Source organism: Magnolia sinica, chromosome 3 (genome assembly GCF_029962835.1).
Source record: "Magnolia sinica isolate HGM2019 chromosome 3, MsV1, whole genome shotgun sequence".
Lineage (NCBI taxonomy): Eukaryota > Viridiplantae > Streptophyta > Magnoliopsida > Magnoliales > Magnoliaceae > Magnolia > Magnolia sinica.
In genome coordinates this window covers 113,594,333-113,612,632 of record NC_080575.1, presented here as the reverse complement: position 1 = coordinate 113,612,632, position 18,300 = coordinate 113,594,333, and the positions used below count along the sequence as shown (strand labels likewise).

Sequence of the window (18,300 nt, the reverse complement as noted above, 5' to 3'; positions counted from 1 at the left end):
CATGTATGAAGCAAAATAATTTTTGTACAAGCTATGATATTATTCAATCCAAAAGGTCTAGAGTCAAATTAGGATGGGCTGTCCTGGGCCTGACTATCGGCTAGACTTACTGAACGTTGCTGGGTTAAGTACTTGGCTAATGGGCTAGGCACCGGATCATTGGCTAGAGGGTTGTCTGGGATTGGACCCGTGGGCTAGTTCATCTACAGGACTCGGCTTGGGACAGACTACCCCTGTTGTAACCCCATATGAGTTTTTCTGCCACCTCGACTGAGAAACATAGGGGCTGTTGGATGCAAGTTTTGTTCCACACAAGTTGTTCTGGGTAGACTGCTTGTACATGACTATTCAGAACCATTTGTACATATAGGTGGAGGAAAATAAATACAATATGTTCATGAAATTCGACCATTAGCAAGAATGATGTCTTTTCCTGAAATGGTGAACAATAGTAACATTTGGGAGCTTTGTATTTGGAATGTATTGGAATCCAAATCACAAATCAAGGCAATACCGAATCCTTGGTTATGTTTGGCAGCTTGAATTCGAAATGCACTTGAATACAGAGATACGAATGCATTAAAAATATGTATATTTACAGGAATTTGAATTCAATTGCTAAATCAACATTAATATCCCAAATTAGCGCACATTTATGATATTTGACAGAATGATTGTAATAAGCGCGCTGAAATATATACTTTGGCCGAAAAATGACAAAATTTTGAGCCTTCAGTGGGCCACAAGCATAGGATCAGAAATGAGCAACTGTCAATGTTTCCTAACTATCAATTTATATGCCAATGGTTGGACAGTTTGAATCATTCTAGTGATGTAATTTTAATGATGTAGCTGATAATTTGATTGTTCTGGGGTATCATCAAAACGATATGTGTATAACATAATAGTAGCCCAGTGACACCTTTTTTAAACTTGCAATTCTCTTGCCTCTAAATAGAGCCAAAAAAATGCATTTAATTTGGAATTCCTGCAAAAAGTAGAGAATTCAAAACACAACAAAACTGCGTATTTCAAATATAATACCTTTGAATCTATGTTGCCAAACAACATTTTGATTCCAAATGCACTCAAATCCATACTGCTAAACAACCCCTTAGCCCTAATTCAGTGCACGTGGGAATGTATTGTTCTGTGCACAGACATCACGTGGCACCTTTCATCTTTACAACATCCTTAGTCCAGGTGTTTGACCAATGCGAAAAAGAACAACTAATCCAAGATAGACTGACTTAAATGACCTATTAAAAGACGACGTGGTCCATACAGCCAGTGCAAAACACTATTTGCATCCAAACAGCCCCTTGAGATGATAACTGGGCATGAACAGATTCGTTTAGTTTTAACATTGGAGTGTATCTACCCATCTCTCAGTGGCAGGCAGAGTGCGTTTCAATAATTGAGGTCATGAGGCCCATACTAGTTATTTGTTTTTAAAACAATTAAAATAATAATAATAATAATAATAATAAAAGAAGGCATCTACACTAAATTCTAAATGTTATTATTTATCAACTACCAAGCTGAGGCTTGAGCTAACTCGAACTGAACGGAGATCGGAGTGGGGTCCAGCAATCATCCTAACTGCACAATCGACGGGGGCCAGGTGTACAATCTAAAAACAGAGTTTAAAAACTCAGGCCTTCCATACCTCATTGCATATTAAGGTTTCGTGACCCACACACCTTTATACGAAGCATATGTGTCATACTAGCAAATGTCTGGAACATCTTATCTGAATGAATCATAAGGTGGCCCCACTTCTTGGAGACGGCCACTCATCAAACTCGTATTCTTCCCACTGTTACCGAAAATATGGACGGATCTAAATAAAATTTGCAGGCAGCAATCAAGATAAACAAGTGGCGTTGTGTTACTTTTGCATCTTGTCATCTTCCTCATGGGGCATTTGGCGAATTTTTACCCAATAATCAAATGGTCAAACAACACGCCAGGTTGACACGTAGTATGTTAAAAAGAAGGTAAGAACAATATTACTTCCAGGTCCGGATGATCCAAACCAATCATATTTAGAAAACCCACACCAGGATCCACAATTCTGGATAAACCAGGGCCATTGGCATGGCGACATTCCAAATAGGGGTTGAAATACATTTTTAATGGGAACATACTCAACCGTGCAATCCCTAGAATTCCACCGAATCAGGATATTTGCAGATTGGTCTCTACAACAGGGCCCACCAGATGTACGATTAGGAGCATCCGAGGATGTGATAAATCCAGTGACGGTTGACGGGAGTCCAATAATATTGGAGTTAGGTTGTCTTAACTGCATTTAAATCAAACCAAGGATGCCCCACTACTTATCAGTGGAAATGTAATATGCATATCAAATTTTATTTTTATTTTAATCCAAGAAGCCCTATTTGAAACCCGTGGTGTGATTCCGGCCCATGTTAAGCCATTCATACCCCCCTCACGTTACAAGAACCTACATCATACATGGAACCCAAGACAACACCCCTGCAGAAGATACCAGCAATGGCCCACAGTTGAAGTTCTTCTCTGATCAGCAATCCCTGCTTTTCAATCATTTATCTTTTCCAGCCAAGAATAAGCTATTAGTTTCTTCTTTTCTCTTTTTAGGTTCCCATGTATCAATGACGAACTATCAATGAGACAAACATCATCTTTATTTATTGGGAGTTTAGTATATCCATATATGCGAGGAATGCTCTCACTGGTGAGAGAGATGATGATGCTGATGCTGATGCTGATGATGGCGACCAACAGTAAAGATGACGGATTTATTACACAGGATGGAGAGAACTGAAAAGCAAGATCTGTACAGTCCTTTGTACAGGTTTGATAGGTTCCAAGTCAACTACACGTTCATAGAAAGCAGGGTCTCTTGTTTCTATCCTCTATACATCTCGAAACACATCCATGCACATCCTATCCATATGGACATAAGACTCCATCTGGAGAGAAAAAAAGAAGAAGAAGAAGAAGAAGACGACCTCATGAACTGGTGAGCAATGCACTTACCAGCAGACAGATCACTCACTTTCATCTGTACACTTCCACCCATGCATCTCCCTTTAAATATCAAATTCCCCTATCTACAAAAAAAAAAAAAAAAAAGAGAGAGAAAAAAAAAGGAGAAAAAAAAAGAAAAAGAAAAGGGAGAGAGAAAAGAAAAGAAAAGGAAGCGATACCCCTATCAACAGCTTCATTCACAGTTTCTTCTGAAATGCCTCCATGCATCCATCATTTCAAAAGTGGATGCCCTCACCTGTATAATACAAACCTATACCTGCTTCCTCTGCCTTTGTTTCTTCTCACCATTTTATACACTTGCATACCTTTCCACTGGTTAGCATTCGCAGTGATCCCTTTCCGTGAAGAACTGCTAATAATCCACTGAGCTGCTTGCAATGCGACCCAACTCCGGTTTCTCATCTGAATTACCCTTTGTTGGACTTTCAGGCAAATCCTCCAAGTTCATCCCATCTTGCTGATGCATGCGGATATTCAGACTGCTCGATGGAAATGGCTCCTGAATGATCTTTTTGTGGTAGCAAATATCAGTTAAGTTAGTGTTTCAGCTTACTTTTGTGCTCAAAAGCAAAAACTATAGACTTGCATGAGATAATGGTTCAAAAAAAATCCCATCAGTCATGATTGAAAAACAATTCCTTAAATTCCAAGAGGTAAAAAAAGAAAAAGAAAAAGACGTGCAAAGATATCCAGTGCCATCTCACATTGAACGTGTCAAGTGAAACACTGATTCCTTTTCTTCAAAATTTAAGTGTTTTTCTCTCTTTTCTTTTTTTTTTTTGGAAAATCATGTTAACTGATCACAATGAAAATTTTAATAAGAGCAACCAGCATTGTTTCTTCAAAATTTGTGATTTTTTTTTTTTGCCAAAATATATTACCTGATCACCCGCCTCTGATCCCTCAGAATGAAAGAGAATAGGGCGGCATCGCTTGTCTTCATTCATCAGGCTGGAATTCTGGAAGTGAGTCACAAGTGCCGCTTTGCCTTGGATTCTGGCGTACGCCAAGGAAGCAACTTTCTCACTGTTAAACTTCTCCCACTTCTTCCCATTGAATGCCTGCAGCATAAGCATCAGGTCTGAGTTCAGCCGTGTCCAAGATCATTCTAGGGTTTCCCCATTTGGACTTCAGAGATAGAGTGTGATTTTACATTCTCACATTCCAGGTTGAGTATTTAACTCACAGGATCATGGCCTGTGGATGAATTCTCTCATCCACAGTATATGAGACTATAAGTAAAAGCCCCAAATAAGCTTCTTTCCATTTTTCTTTTACTTTTTTTCTTTTTTATTGGTTCCTCAAAATAAAAAGTTTTTTCCATGTGGATTTCGAGTTCTGTTAATTCCAAGCATAGTTGTCAAAATCCTATGATTTAGGATGTACAATATGAGACGAATCTTAAGCAAAATGATTTGAATCCCCAACTCTCTTTTTTAACGTAAGGAAATGAAATTTTTACTCGAACAAAGAAATAGCAGACTCATCAAAGCCCTTCAAACAAGAAGCCCATCCTAAAAACATCTAGCTTTGCCCTTCTAAAGACATCCGGCGCCGACCCACTTCCATTCCAGAAGAACATCAATTATTACTTTTCCCCCCAAAGAGCCCAAATGACTGCCAACATGGCTAATCTCCAAACCTCCCTTCCCTTTTTACCAACAACTAACGCCCAAACAAAGAAATAGTACGCTCATCAATGTCCTTTAAACACAAGAAGCCCATCCTAAAACATCTCTACCTTTGCCCTTCTAAAGACTGCCAACATGGCTAATCTCCAAACCATCCTTCCCTTCTTACCAACAACTAAAGGCCAAACAAAGAAATAGTACACTCATCAAGGTCCTTTAAACAAAAGAAGCCCATCCTAAAACATCTGCCTTTGCCCTTCTAAAGACTGCCAACATGGCTAATCTCCAAACCGCCCTTCCCTTTTTACCAACAACTAAAGCCCAAACGAAGAAATAGTATGCTCCTCAAAGTCCTTTTAAACACAAGAAGCCTGTCCTAAAACATCTAGCTTTGGCCTTCTAAAGACCACCAGTGCCGACCCACTACCCCCAATGCCAACATGACTAATCAACTACCCTTCATTTTTTACCAATCCCACCCGTGCCAAGAAAGAAACAGGTCCTCGATGGACCCAAACATCACCCACAACACCCTGAAGGGGGTGAAGAATCTCCCCCACACTTCTCTAACAAAAGGGCAATAGATGAACAGATGATTTACTGACTCCACGCTCTGCATGTACATTACACAGATATTGGGGATAACTGTCGACCTCTTTGCTTGAATGAATCCATGTTTAGACGAATCTACAATTCTATGATTTGAATCCTGCAATTTAATATTCAAATAATACTTGTTCTATTTTAAGCCTTACTTGGCTTTAATCTTATGTTCCAAACACCCCCTTCAACTTTCAGTATGCTCTGAGTAATGCCTAGTTCGATTGAGTGCCTCTACCGCTCTTGGCATGAAGTTAGGATCAGGAAGAGGAAGACGACTTTGAAGAGGCTCCCCCTGCTTGCTGTTCTCTGCGCAATTTGGGGTGAAAGAAACAATAGGTGTTTTCGTAATTGTACAGGCTCGGATAGTGGGGTTGTTTGTAGGGCTCGGGTGTTCACAAGGAATTGGGACCCCTGTAGGGTGCCTCTGCAATCTTCTTTCTTTTGCCTTGTCTCTGCTTTTGCTTTTTGCTGCCCTCCTGGCTTCAATAAATTGCATCTTTCAAAAAAAATTAAAAAAAAAGACTTATCTGGAATGTGTAAACGTGTTGACCCATGTGTATTGTGGTAATGATGATTAGAAATCAACATATCTTTTTTCATTGGTCTAATGAATCAAATGCCGCTTTTCCAACTTGATTTTATACTCGAGAAAGGTAAAAAGAATATAAATAACTAAAGATTCTTATATGTTTTTTAAGGTAAATCTCTTGAACAACAAAAAATTTAAGGAAAGACAAGAATCCTCCAACACTATCATGATATGGTGTCATTGGTGCATATTGATGGGAAATGGTGCAGATTTTTTTAAATTTTTTTTAAAAAAAAAATCTTAGGATTTATGATGCAATTTTCAAGTTGATACAATTTGCGATATGTTAACGATTTTGACAACATTGAATCCAAGAAACAATCGTGAAGTACTCTTTCAAAAAATTGAAGGCTGAAAACAAAACCTCATAGAATGGGATGATATGTGAAGGAGATATCATGTTTATAAATGCATAACCCACATTGCACTTGTTCTGCATGAAAAGAAACAGCAACGTCAGATGCAATTTCAACCATGCAGAAATCATCAAATATTTTCGCCAGATGCCCAAGAAAAGTAATTACCTTAAAATCAATTGGCAAGTAGAGAAAATCGTAAGTACCGCGGTGATGTTCATCAATTGCAGCCAACAGCATCTTCGATGTGTACCTGTGAGGTAATCACAAAGTAGATTACCATCATAATATTAGCTTCAGAGGTCAAGATTAAATCACAACAACATCAAAGAGCCATCTTACTTATTTGGGATGTTTTTAATCATCAGAGTCGTCCGAATATCCTCTCCACTAACAATTTTATCTAATTCAAGCTGGTATTGCTTCTTGCTGTCTATCGGGCTTCCATTGTTCTCAACTCGACGACTGCGACCACGATCAATTATTCCATCAATGCTAGGGGTTACAGGCCCTGGAAACAGACCCCCGCCGCCGAGAAACATAGCACCCAGCCTTGGTGAGGACACCATTCTGAAGCTGGGCGAACCACTTTCAGATATGTTTCCAGGAAGAGCGACTCCATGATTCAGACTAGCCCGGGCACCCATATTCATCATGAAATTCCCTTCATTGCGGCTTAAGCCCATGCCTCCAAAAGTAACCGGGCTGATGAAGGATGATTCTGGAGAGTCAGGGAAAAAACCAAAGTGCCTCTCTAAAGGAACACCAGATGGAGCAGATCCAACATGGTGGTGGTGGGGATGGTGGTGAGATGAACCAATAAACGAGGGATGGCGACTCGTGTAAGGAAAGCCTTGTCCCTGCCCATTGGACGTGAATGAATGCCCCATAGATGGTGTTGGCCAGGCAGAGGGACGAGTGTGCTCGGAATAAGGGTTGGAACTACCCCAGAGAAACTGGGGCCCAGTTAACGTTCCAACACTGGAAGTATTTGAGGTTGAAGGGACAAAAGAAGATGCAGTTCCAGGACTTGGGGTCATGTTCTGCATCACTCCATTATCATGCTCTAGGAAGGAATGAGAATGCTGAAAGGCAGCTCCATGTGTTGAATTGGTGTTAGAGAAGATCTGGTCCATGTGGCTATCCCTGACTTGATCCTTTCCGATTGGTGCAATTTTGACAGAGTTCGACATCAGAGGAGGCAGAATAGAAGCTAATCCAGGCAGATGGTTAGTGGTCACAGGACTAATGGTTCCTAAACCTGGGGACTGGCTAAGGGTTTGAAACGAGCCATTTTCCCTTGGGCTGCTGAATTGCGCCCAGTTACCTGTCATGAATACGGATCCAAATCAGGTTGTCAAAAAAGCACATTTACAGAAACAAACTTGACTAAGAGCCCGAAGCTGAAATAAGCAAGGAGAAACCTAAGCACACCAAATTGGACAACGTGTATATAGAAAAAAATAAAAAATAAAAACCATGCCTGGGGGAGAATTGGCTATTGGGGAACCAACTTGTGGTCGATAACTTCTGGTTTCATCTTGCTCCAGCTCCTGGCTCAATTGTTGCATCAAGCTGACCACGGAAGTACAATCAGTTAGGGCTAAACACACCCAATCAGGAAAAATGACGGAACCCTAGAAAAATAAACCTATTAGCAGAACCACAACAGCCAGATCCAGCATATACAAGATGAGTCAAGCCTCACTAATTCAAAACACAAGTGAATGATGATAGGACAAATAAATTAAAACAGAAATAAAACAGAGAACCACTCTTGTGACTGGGAAACTACCATGAAAGTTGCAAATAAGTTAAAATAATCATCAATGAAGAAAACGTGGAATAAATATAAAGTTCCACCTATAGTCCTAAGAGATTTGCCCAAATACATCCCAACATATTGCAATAATCTTTCATTGATCCAAACCATTTACATGACGATTCTCACCTTGTATGGTGGAAACTCATCAAACAAAAGCTCCAAATGAGGTTAACCCTTTGATAGTTTGGCACTTTTCCTTTGAACATACAGGGTCGCCATAACCTTTGTATAATCAATGAGTTAAATAAATAATCCGATAGTTTTCTCGGGCATCCCCATCCAAGGGAAGCCCTATCAAATAAAGGAGTTTGGGTCATTTAAAGTCCTATTGTATTATCTTATTGCAATATGTGGGGATTATTCAAGCAAACCTCTACTACTAATGGAAAAAGAAGAAGATGGTAACAAAACTCTATAAACCCACTTTCTCCGTGCTCCACCCGGACGGCTAGGTTCCAACTTTATGCGCTTCCCAGCTATATCACTCCTATTCAATGACCGAAGAGCTGCTTCTGCTGCTCTGACATCATAAAATTCAATAAACTTATGGTGCCGCTTGTGTGGAGTCTCCCTAATCTGCTTTATGCAACAATGGGACAATCATTGCAATGCAACCTCAGTTAACTGAACCATTTGGGGGAGAGCCTATGAGAATGATCGGAAAAGGATTAAAAAATGAGAAAAAAGGATTTATTGATCTTCTAACCTCCTTGACTTCCCCATAAGCCCCAAATATTTGACGAAGATCATCATTTGAAACTGAAGGATCCAGGTTAAAAACTACAAGAGTTCCTTGGTTGATATCCTTGTCAGATGGATTGTCCTGGAATTGACGCAAGGAAAAAGAATGCATGCATAAGGAAATGAAGAAAAAAGAAAGGTAGTATCTTTTCCAAAAAATTAATTTACAAAAAAAAAAAAAAAAGGAATAAAAGAAAAGAAAAAAAAGTGTAATAACCAAAGTAGAACAATGAATCAAGAAGCTGAAATTTTGTATTCAGACCTTTGGAATTGAAAAATGAATATCAAGTTTTCTCCGCCGAAGGGGTTTGTTTTGTAATGCACGCATTGCAGTTCGAGCAGCCCGGATATCATAGTAAGAGATCATCACAAAGCCCCTGTGTTTGCAAGCAGTGTAGAGAGTCCTGATATCACCATATTGCTGCAAAAGAAGAAGTGGGGAAAAACGACTTCATGGCATCCACCAACTACTGAATTTGGAAAACAAAGAGGCATATTATCAATAACAAGGAAACGAAGAAAAAAAAAATGGAAGAACACAAATGCATCCACCAACTGGCATTCGATAAATTTTCCTCTTTGGATGAATAACCGAAAATATTTCAAAGAAGAGATCAGAAATACACTAATCAGGGGACCATGAGTTCCCAGTTTTTTTTTTTTTTTTTAAAGGACTTGAGGCACCCTCCCACAAGAAACAACAAACTCTCTACAAAGTACAAACATGCTTAAAGGAAGTGTTTAAACTACAAGAGATTCACAAATCTTATTGGAAACAAGACTCCACACCTCAATTCTGCTAGCATGCCCAACTAATGACAAGTTTAGCATCCTTTACAGCCTTCTCTAATATTCTGGTTGAATTAAATATTCTTCACAAATTAAGACTGCAGTGAAAACCTTGGAGTATCAATTAAGCGATGATGCTCAAATCATTACTACTCTATGGTACCTAACTCTCTATTCCACATGATACTAAGCTTGTTCTTTTCTTGGTGAAGGCAAACAATGGTTGACACTTTCAGAGGCTTGTAAATCAAGCCCCTGAAAGGTGACTCGGATCCAAGACTTACTCACATGCACTGTTTTAAGTATCGACAATATCGGCCGATATTTTCCATGATGTATCTTGTATCTCACATGTGCAATACGAAACACACAAGTAGTAGGATATATCCCACCTGTTCGATCCGGTGAGCATTTTCAATTTCGATCCTCTTTTTTCTGTAAATAATGTTAAATCAGTGTCAAATTGTTACACATCCATGATTTTTCATGAAAATCAGGAGCTTTGATTTCGAGATTCAGAGGAGATGGGCTGAGTTGCGAAAAATTGAAAAAAAAAAAAAAATTCTCAATTTCTCGCAAATCGACTGCAATCTGTGTCCAGACATAAAATCGAACATGTAACTTGCTCTAGTGATTCTTCTTTTGCATTTGAATGTATTGCTTGTGTTTCCACATGTCTTCTTACATTTATAAATTATATGAATAGATTTTGAATATACTTGCATAAATTCAGTTAGAAAATGCATAGATTAGGACCCCATACAAAAAAAACCTATCATGTGCACTTGTTTTTTGTAATATTTTGATTTATAAGTGTATTGATGTCTTTTTAACAATCATTGAAGTTTCATTGAAAAATCCGACCAATTTCCCAATGTTTCCCCATGTTACCAACATTAGTGATACATTACACGATACAACAACCGATATATCCCATGCGACAACCAATACATATTTGTATCCCAAGGGTGCGATACATAACGCGATACCGATATTTCAAACACTGCTCACATGCATGATGGCAATGGTCATCAGTGTTTCAACTAGCGCCCGTAGCGTGGCAGCAGCGTATGCTACATAGCGTAGCGTGGCCGTAGCGCTACGTAGCATCCCAAATAGCGTAAATCCCCTGTAGCGTACGCTACAGGGGTCGTAGCGTACGCTACAACTACGTAGCGTGTAGCGTCCGTAGCGTAAGCTACAATGTATTTTTTTACTATTTTATTTTTTTATTATTTGTTTCACGTTTTCTTTGTTTCTAATGTTGAGGAATGTGACACTTGTATTGTACTTGATACTTTTAACCTACGGGATTTTTATTTCTTTTCATAATTGTGAATTGTGGTTTCAATTAGACATTATTAATTAAAGTGGTTTGCTTAGAAAGTTGTTGATGTGATAATTATTTGATTTGGCTTATATATGTGGATTGGGTTTTGATAAATGATAACTAATAACTTTTTTGAATATGCTTATAATTGATAAAATGAATCATCTTTTAGGCATTTTTTATATTTTTTCCCTTTTTTTCTCACTATTTATTATATTTGTCCTATTTTTAAATTTAAAAATAGAAGTATCGTGTAGCTTACGCTACATGCTACATATTTACGGTACACACTATAGAGGGCTGGGCGCTACGCATCACGCTACCACTATTTAAAACACTGATGGTCATACACTATTACCACTAGAAGTTAATTGAAGAAGACCCCACTGCTTTCCCGCAATTATTCAGTGCCATTCGATGTCACCATAATATGCGAAGTACCAATTAACTCTTCAAGTTCACCAGTTCACCTATGTCATACTTGTATGACAGAGCCATATGCTGTGTCACCGGCATCATCGGCATTCACCAGACAATGCATGGCTCATTTCTAAAGCAATCAGTCATTTTACTAAGCAACTGTGGAAGCTTGTTTGATTTCCCTTTTGGAAACCAAACCTTGCAGTGTAACAATATATGTACAAAAACATATAGATGTACTGGTAGTATCAATGAATACTCGCATAACCAAATGGGCAATTTATCTCTCTGTGAGAAAAAATTATTAAATAGGAAACACCAGACAATTATTATAAACTCTCGAGAATAAGTTCTCAAATACAAACAGAAATCATCAAAGGCCAACTGAAATGAGACAAATAAACAAAAACAAGTGAGTTTTACCTCAAAAAGAGTTTGCAGTTCTGAATCCTCAACATTACTATTGATATTCCGCACAAATAATGTTCTTGACGGATGTTCTCCATAAGGATGTTCTCCAGCAACTGCTCCCATGCCATTTGAAATACCATATGGACCAGTTCCATTTCCTACATAACCATCATTAATACTTGCCCTTGCCATACTCATTGTAAGACTCTCCTGAGGATCAAAATCCAATTCCATACCCCCTCCACTACCAAAAAGATCATACTCTTCCAAGTCCTCCAATTGACTAGGCAACCCACTTAGGTCAAAATCATCCATTATACCAGCTAAAAGCTCATCCTCATCGTCTGGAAGCAGGCTTCCAATTGCATGGTACTCAACATCTTCAAGAGCCTCCTTACCCTCCACATCTTGATGTAGTTTATTTAAATTAGATGAGGCATCATCGATAGATTTAACATGTTTTGAGTCTGTGAAATTCACTGCACATTCATGAAAACAAGCTTAGGAGAACCACTTATATGCAAAAGAAAAGGTTGATGCAGTCATCATAGAAATAAAAAACATACACTTCTCATGCGGAAGAACAGGTAAGGAGCTGGAAAACAGACTAGCGTCACTTGACCCATGATATGCATCAGATCCAGATGGTATCCCCCATGCACCAGCTTCCACATTCTGATTGACCTTTGCTAATGGGATCTTGGTAGGACCTGTTGCAGGCAATAAATATGAATAGGCAGGAAAATTACAGCGAAAGATGGCTGGTGTCACTACTCAATAGAGATAACAAAACTGAAAGGGCGTATGAAGCTACCTGGTAGTGAATGGCCTGAAGATTGCTCCATTGCATCACCTTCTGCGAACAGAAAAGAAAAGGTAGACAAATAAATGGGATTTTATCACAAAATTCTCAATTCTAATGAGCGCATGCAGGTGTTTTTTTTTTTTTTTGGGGGGGGGGGGGGGGGGGGGGGGGGGGGGTTGGGGGAGGCGGTGTAAGCAATTACTATTAAAAGGTGAGAAAACTAGGGATACAAGTATACAACAAGAAGAAAAACATCACAGGCCAAGGAAAGGAAAGAACAGACACACCCCGGCACAAGGAAACTAAAAGAACCAGAAAAATGCAAGACAAAGGGGAACCCTCAGCCTGATCTTTTCTTGTCAATCCACAGGCTTGGTCTAGCAGCACGCATATGTGAGCTGACCTGCCTTGGCATTAACCTCTCTTTGGGAATGTGTGCATGCTATCAGCCGCTCACTGCAAGTCCCGAACCTTGTGTCTAATGAGGGCATCTGTTGCTAGTGAATGTTCCATCTTCTCTTCTTTCTTTTTTTGAAAGATGACGATATATTAATATAAAAGGAAGAAAAAGTACAGAAACAGGAGCAGATTTCCGCTGAGAAGGCGAGAAAAACTAAACTCCAAGAAAAATAAAATCAAAATCCTTTAACGTGTCTACTTGGACAGCCCAATCTAACAGCAAACGCTTTGCATTGGACGCAACAACATCAGCAGAACTAGAGATATTTCTGAAACATCTTCTGTTTCTTTCTACCCAAACAGACCACCAGATAGCAAGAAGAGCCATTCTCCACATGAGGGTCTTGTTTTTTTCCATTCTGATTCCATGCCAAGCTTTTAGAAGGAGGTCCGCAGATTCAGAGAGACACCAATTGTTTTTTTCCATTCTGGTTCCATCTTCTCTTTTTTATCAGCAAACAAGGTTTTGTTAGAAAGAACAAGGAGAGCTCTACAAGCAGTAAGTCTTTCCAATGGGCGAACTAATCCTAACAACTCTCTCTACCTAAATAATCCAGCTTCGCAACATATTCCCTTCAAATTCTCAAGTCCGGGGTAAACATAGTCCCTACCTCCCTAATACCTTCAATCCCATCACCCAACCTCCAAGGAAATTCTTCCTGACTGAATTAGCCAAGTCACCTTCTCTCACAGCCAGCCCCAAAGAGAGCCATTACAACACCTTCATCCAAGTTCACAATGAACGAACCCTCTGCCTCATTGGAATCTTTTTTTTTCTTTTTCTTTTTGAAGGATGCTGCATTGGAATCATAAACACTAACTGGGCCCAAAAAGCCTTTTGCAACATGTTCCATCTTATTTCTTCCCATGCATGAAGTATACTGGGAAGAAGGACGAACAAATGAAACTATGACGCAATATAAAACCGCTAATGACTTAGTTAAATATCTTGTCCCAATAAATGTTAAAGATCTTGTCTCAATAAACCTGTTGATAAGATGTAAGGCAAACATTGATAAGATACTAATCAAGGATGGCACTGTCAACCATTAAATACTTGATGAGAAAAAACAAAAAATTTGGGTTAATAAACACAAACAAGAGGGATCATACAATTCTAGTATATCTTTAATATCAGTCTGTGTGGAGTCCACAGCTCAGTGATCCAGACCAACCATTTATCTGCCAGGCCCACCACTGTGAACAGATTTGGTTTGTTCCCTAAAAATCTCCCAGAGATACTAAGTCCTAACCCTTCGATCAGAAGCCTGTAAATAGAAATGCTTAAGAAGGGAATTTTACAAAAACTACCTATTTATTATAGATTTTACATTCCAGTGCCTTTCTTCAAAAAGGTTTTAAACAAGCTACCACATTAATTTAAAAATTATCATTAGAGTACCTTCTGTTAGATTTTCGAATGGCAGCTCAAGTTGGCCGTGCAAGCAAAGGGGTCGGCGGGCTCACTGTGACATTTATGTGAAATCCACCCTAACCACCAGGTGAGTCACCTAATGTTACTATGTTAGACCCAAGGCCCAAACATTCAGGCAGACCACAAGATTGGATATAGTGTATAGGGCAATACTCATCCTCCAAACTGCTTCCCTTGGTGTGGCCCACCTGAATCATGGATGGACCTATTTTTGGGCCCCAACCCTAAATTTTGGCATGGTGTCTATAAAATCATCACAGTGGGCCCTGTAACAATCAACGGCAGACGACACTCTCCCAACTGTTTCCTTTGGTGTGGCCCACTTGAATCACAAGTGAGCCTATTTTTTGGTCATGGGGCTAATGTGGGATTACACATCCAATGGTCAAAGTAGATCTTACATACACATCACAGCGAGTCCCATTTAAAATCAAGAGTGAGCGCCCCATAAAATTCCCTATTTATAATACATTAGCAGAAATCTCTGGTTTTTTAGCAGTGGGGAGAGGGACGCCCACCCTTATTTTTGATGGGCACATTGTGATGTGTATGTGAAATCCACTCCAACCATTACAGATGTGTAATCCCACATTAGGCCCAAGGCCAAAAAATCAGGTTGACCCCTGATTCAGGTGGGCCACACCAAAGGAAACACAGTTGGGCACCCTTGTTTTCTACAAGGCCCAATATGATGCATATATTAAATCCACCCCAACCATTAAATGACACTCCAAAAGTTAGGCCTGGGCCACAAAAAATCAGGCCATCCGTGATTCAGGTGGACCACAGCAAGGGAAACAGCTTGGATGGTGAGCACTGCCTGTAAACTGTTTCCAATCATGTGGTCCACCCGAATCACGGATGGGGCTACATTTTGGGCCCTGGGGCTAACATGGGGTAACTCACCTGGTGGTCAGGGTGAGTTACCCCATGTTAAATCCACCCCAACCATTAAATGACACTCCAAAAGTTAGGCCTGGGCCAAAAAAAATCAGGCCATCCGTGATTCAGGTGGACAACAGCAAGGGAAACAGCTTGGATGGTGAGCACTGCCTGTAAACTGTTTCCAATCATGTGGTCCACCCGAATCACGGATGGGGCTACATTTTGGGCCCTGGGGCTAACATGGCGTAACTCACCTGGTGGTCAGGGTGGATTTTCACATAAACATCATGGTACAGCCCACCCAAGCCACCGACCCCTTTGCCCACACTGCTGACCTAAGCCGCTATGAAAAAATCTAATGGAAGGTACTCTAATGATATTTACTTAAATTAATGTGGTAGTTTATTGATAACTTTTTTATTTTAAGAAAGTACCATAATGTAAATTCTATACTACGTAAGTAGTTTTTTTGTAAAATTCCCTAACAAAAAAAAGCGATGGCAGTCCACATTCAATGCAAAGGCTAAACTTGGATGGGTGGGATCTTTCACCATGGGAGTTCTTTTTGGGCATTGTCCACATCTATCCAATCAGCAATCTGGATCACAGAATCATGGCTCAACTTATAAAAACTCATGGCTTGAGGATGCTATGCGTAGCCCTAGGTCGAGGATCATATAAATCTAACTTGAGGGAAACAAAAAGGGACACCATTCTTCTAAAGAAAAACGAATAATCGGTAATTCATAGCCAATTTCATAATTTAGATGGGTTGCACTGTCAAAGGAACAACATTAAATATGAGTCATGATGTTTTTAACGCATCACTTTGATCCACCTTGTATCACAATGTCTTGTGACTAGGACTCCCATCAATCACAATGGGTTTCGTGAATGGCCCCCACAACTGCTTCGGACAGCAAAACCCCTCCATATACAGATACAGCCACAATTTGTTGGGACCATGCCGCATGCAGTTTTTATGCCAAACATGCCCTAAATTTAAAAACTCCACGGGTTCAATAGGTGATGTTGCATGTTCCAAATACCTCGACTCCGTAAGGCCACCATTACATGCATTTTTACATCCTGTTTTGGCTCTCAACATCTACAAGCATGCTTCCGCTATAAATCAAAAGACCTCTAAGAGGGCGTTGTGTCGGAGATACAATCTAGCAGCAAGTCCATGCAACTGATTCAATTAGACTCTTAAAATCCCAAATATCCATACCCATGTGAGTTATCCAAAAATAACACTTCCATTCATAAATACTCCTATATAAAGCACGCTCGTTACCCAGGGTTACAGGAATCCTTTGAAATCCTGGCATGATCCAATGCACGTGGGGGCATGAGGTGTGGCCTGCACATCATTTTGGAGATTCCCTTGCATGAAATGATGATTTTATCCTCACCGCTGCAGGCCTCGCAACTGATGCGCATGTGGCACGTTTTTATTGGGGCACATCAGGGGGCAATTAGCATCCCTAAATAAAAGACTCGATGCATGTATGTCAATCAAAGAATGTCACGTGCAGACAATTTGAAGTCATAAATTAGAGACATTCATATGAACCTTTAAGCCAGAAAATAAAAATAACATAGGAAATCGCTTCCTTTTGGAGAAATGAACAACAACAAAAATCACTACTCCCACAACTTTAGAGAACAAAAAACCATTTCGAAGGAACAAGAGAAAATCCAAACAAAGAAAAAACAGAACCATCATCCTAATTTCCACTAACACGCGTCTTGATAACGATGAAAACTTCGGAAAGGAAATTGATTTCCATGGATATCTACTTTTCCCCTGTTTTAGATGAAAAAGGAGTGATTTCCAAGGTTTTACTCAGAAAATACGGATAGAATGTTTTTAAGGAACCTTTTAAATATAAAATTTCAAGGTTACGAGAGACAGCTCTTGCCGTTTGATCACTGACCTTCTAACATTTCCACAAAAAACTGCACTCCAAACCCAACAATAGAATTACTGTCGGATTTCCCAGTTCTTGATTTTCCAGATAATTCCACAAGGGTTTTCCACTCCACGTTTTGGATTACCTAAAAATGGTTAGAAAACTGCATCTTTTTCCGATGACTACAGCAAGAAACCGCGATTCTGCAATTCATGAGACAGGGACTGCAAAAAATAAAAATAAAAACGCTCTAACCCTAAAATACCGGTTCAAGAACGAGAATTACTCATTCCTTCTCCGATCCAAAAACTCTCCACGAAATCTAATCAACTCAAAGCACTAGAAACGCGGATTTCAAAAACACCGAAGAAACAGAAAAGAAAAAATCGCTTACCTCTGGGAACCCTAAATTCGGAGAATCAGCAGTCGCAGGAACTCCATTTCGGGTGCATCGAAGGATTCAAAGGTTCTTTTGCAATCTACAGAAAATCTATGTAGGGATAGATTTTCTCCTCTCTCCTCTCTCTCTCTCTCTCGCTCTCCGTCGTCTGCTCTGCTGCTGCTGATTTTTGGAAAGAGAGAAGAAGAAGATGATTGGAGGAGAGGAGGAACGGAGAGTAGAAAAAAACGTGAAAAAAAAATAAAAACAAAAAAGGAAAGGGAAGGCCGAGGTACGTCCGGAGTCAGCTGTATTTGAATTTCCTTTGGCGTCCGTTGACGCAACCCTTACTGCTAAAATCATTAACGAGGGAGTAAATGGGATAAGATAATTTGAGAAGGGTTCCAAATTGGTCTTCGATTTATAGAAGAATTGCTGTATTGCCACTTAGGGTACAAGCCAAGGGACCCAAATCGCCTGCAACACCTGTTTTATGCAGCGCGTACAACACACAAGCTCTTTTGGTCTCACCATATTGTACTTGTGAAATCCAATCCGTCCATTAGGTGAAAATACTTATATTCACCGTACAAAAAACATCAGACTAAAAAAAAATTAGACCGTCCAAAAAATTGTGAACAATGTAAATTTCCGGTTAAAACTTCTAATTTCACGCATTGTGTCCAG

General features: G+C 39.6%; 1 protein-coding gene across 5 annotated transcripts; it reads right to left on the bottom strand.

The window, feature by feature from the left end:
* Positions 1-3,159: 3,159 nt before the first annotated feature.
* LOC131240793 (protein MEI2-like 2) lies at positions 3,160-17,861 on the bottom strand. 5 transcript variants are annotated; one of them, XM_058239263.1, is made up of 14 exons: positions 17,629-17,861; positions 17,380-17,458; positions 12,549-12,590; positions 12,301-12,444; positions 11,747-12,213; positions 9,047-9,205; positions 8,750-8,866; positions 8,468-8,619; positions 7,702-7,793; positions 6,561-7,545; positions 6,387-6,471; positions 6,227-6,295; positions 3,921-4,100; positions 3,161-3,547 (listed from the first exon to the last, which is right to left on the bottom strand). In XM_058239263.1, exons 3-14 carry the CDS (start codon positions 12,577-12,579, stop codon positions 3,392-3,394), a joined length of 2,637 nt encoding a protein of 878 aa, XP_058095246.1. In that variant the 5' UTR covers positions 12,580-12,590; positions 17,380-17,458; positions 17,629-17,861; the 3' UTR covers positions 3,161-3,391. The 5 variants fall into 5 exon arrangements, with proteins under 5 accessions (XP_058095244.1, XP_058095247.1, XP_058095246.1 ...); XM_058239261.1 differs by lacking the exons at positions 17,380-17,458; positions 17,629-17,861 and adding an exon at positions 17,259-17,283 and having other exon boundaries at positions 3,160-3,538; XM_058239262.1 differs by lacking the exon at positions 17,380-17,458.
* Between the last annotated feature and the right edge of the window lie 439 nt (positions 17,862-18,300).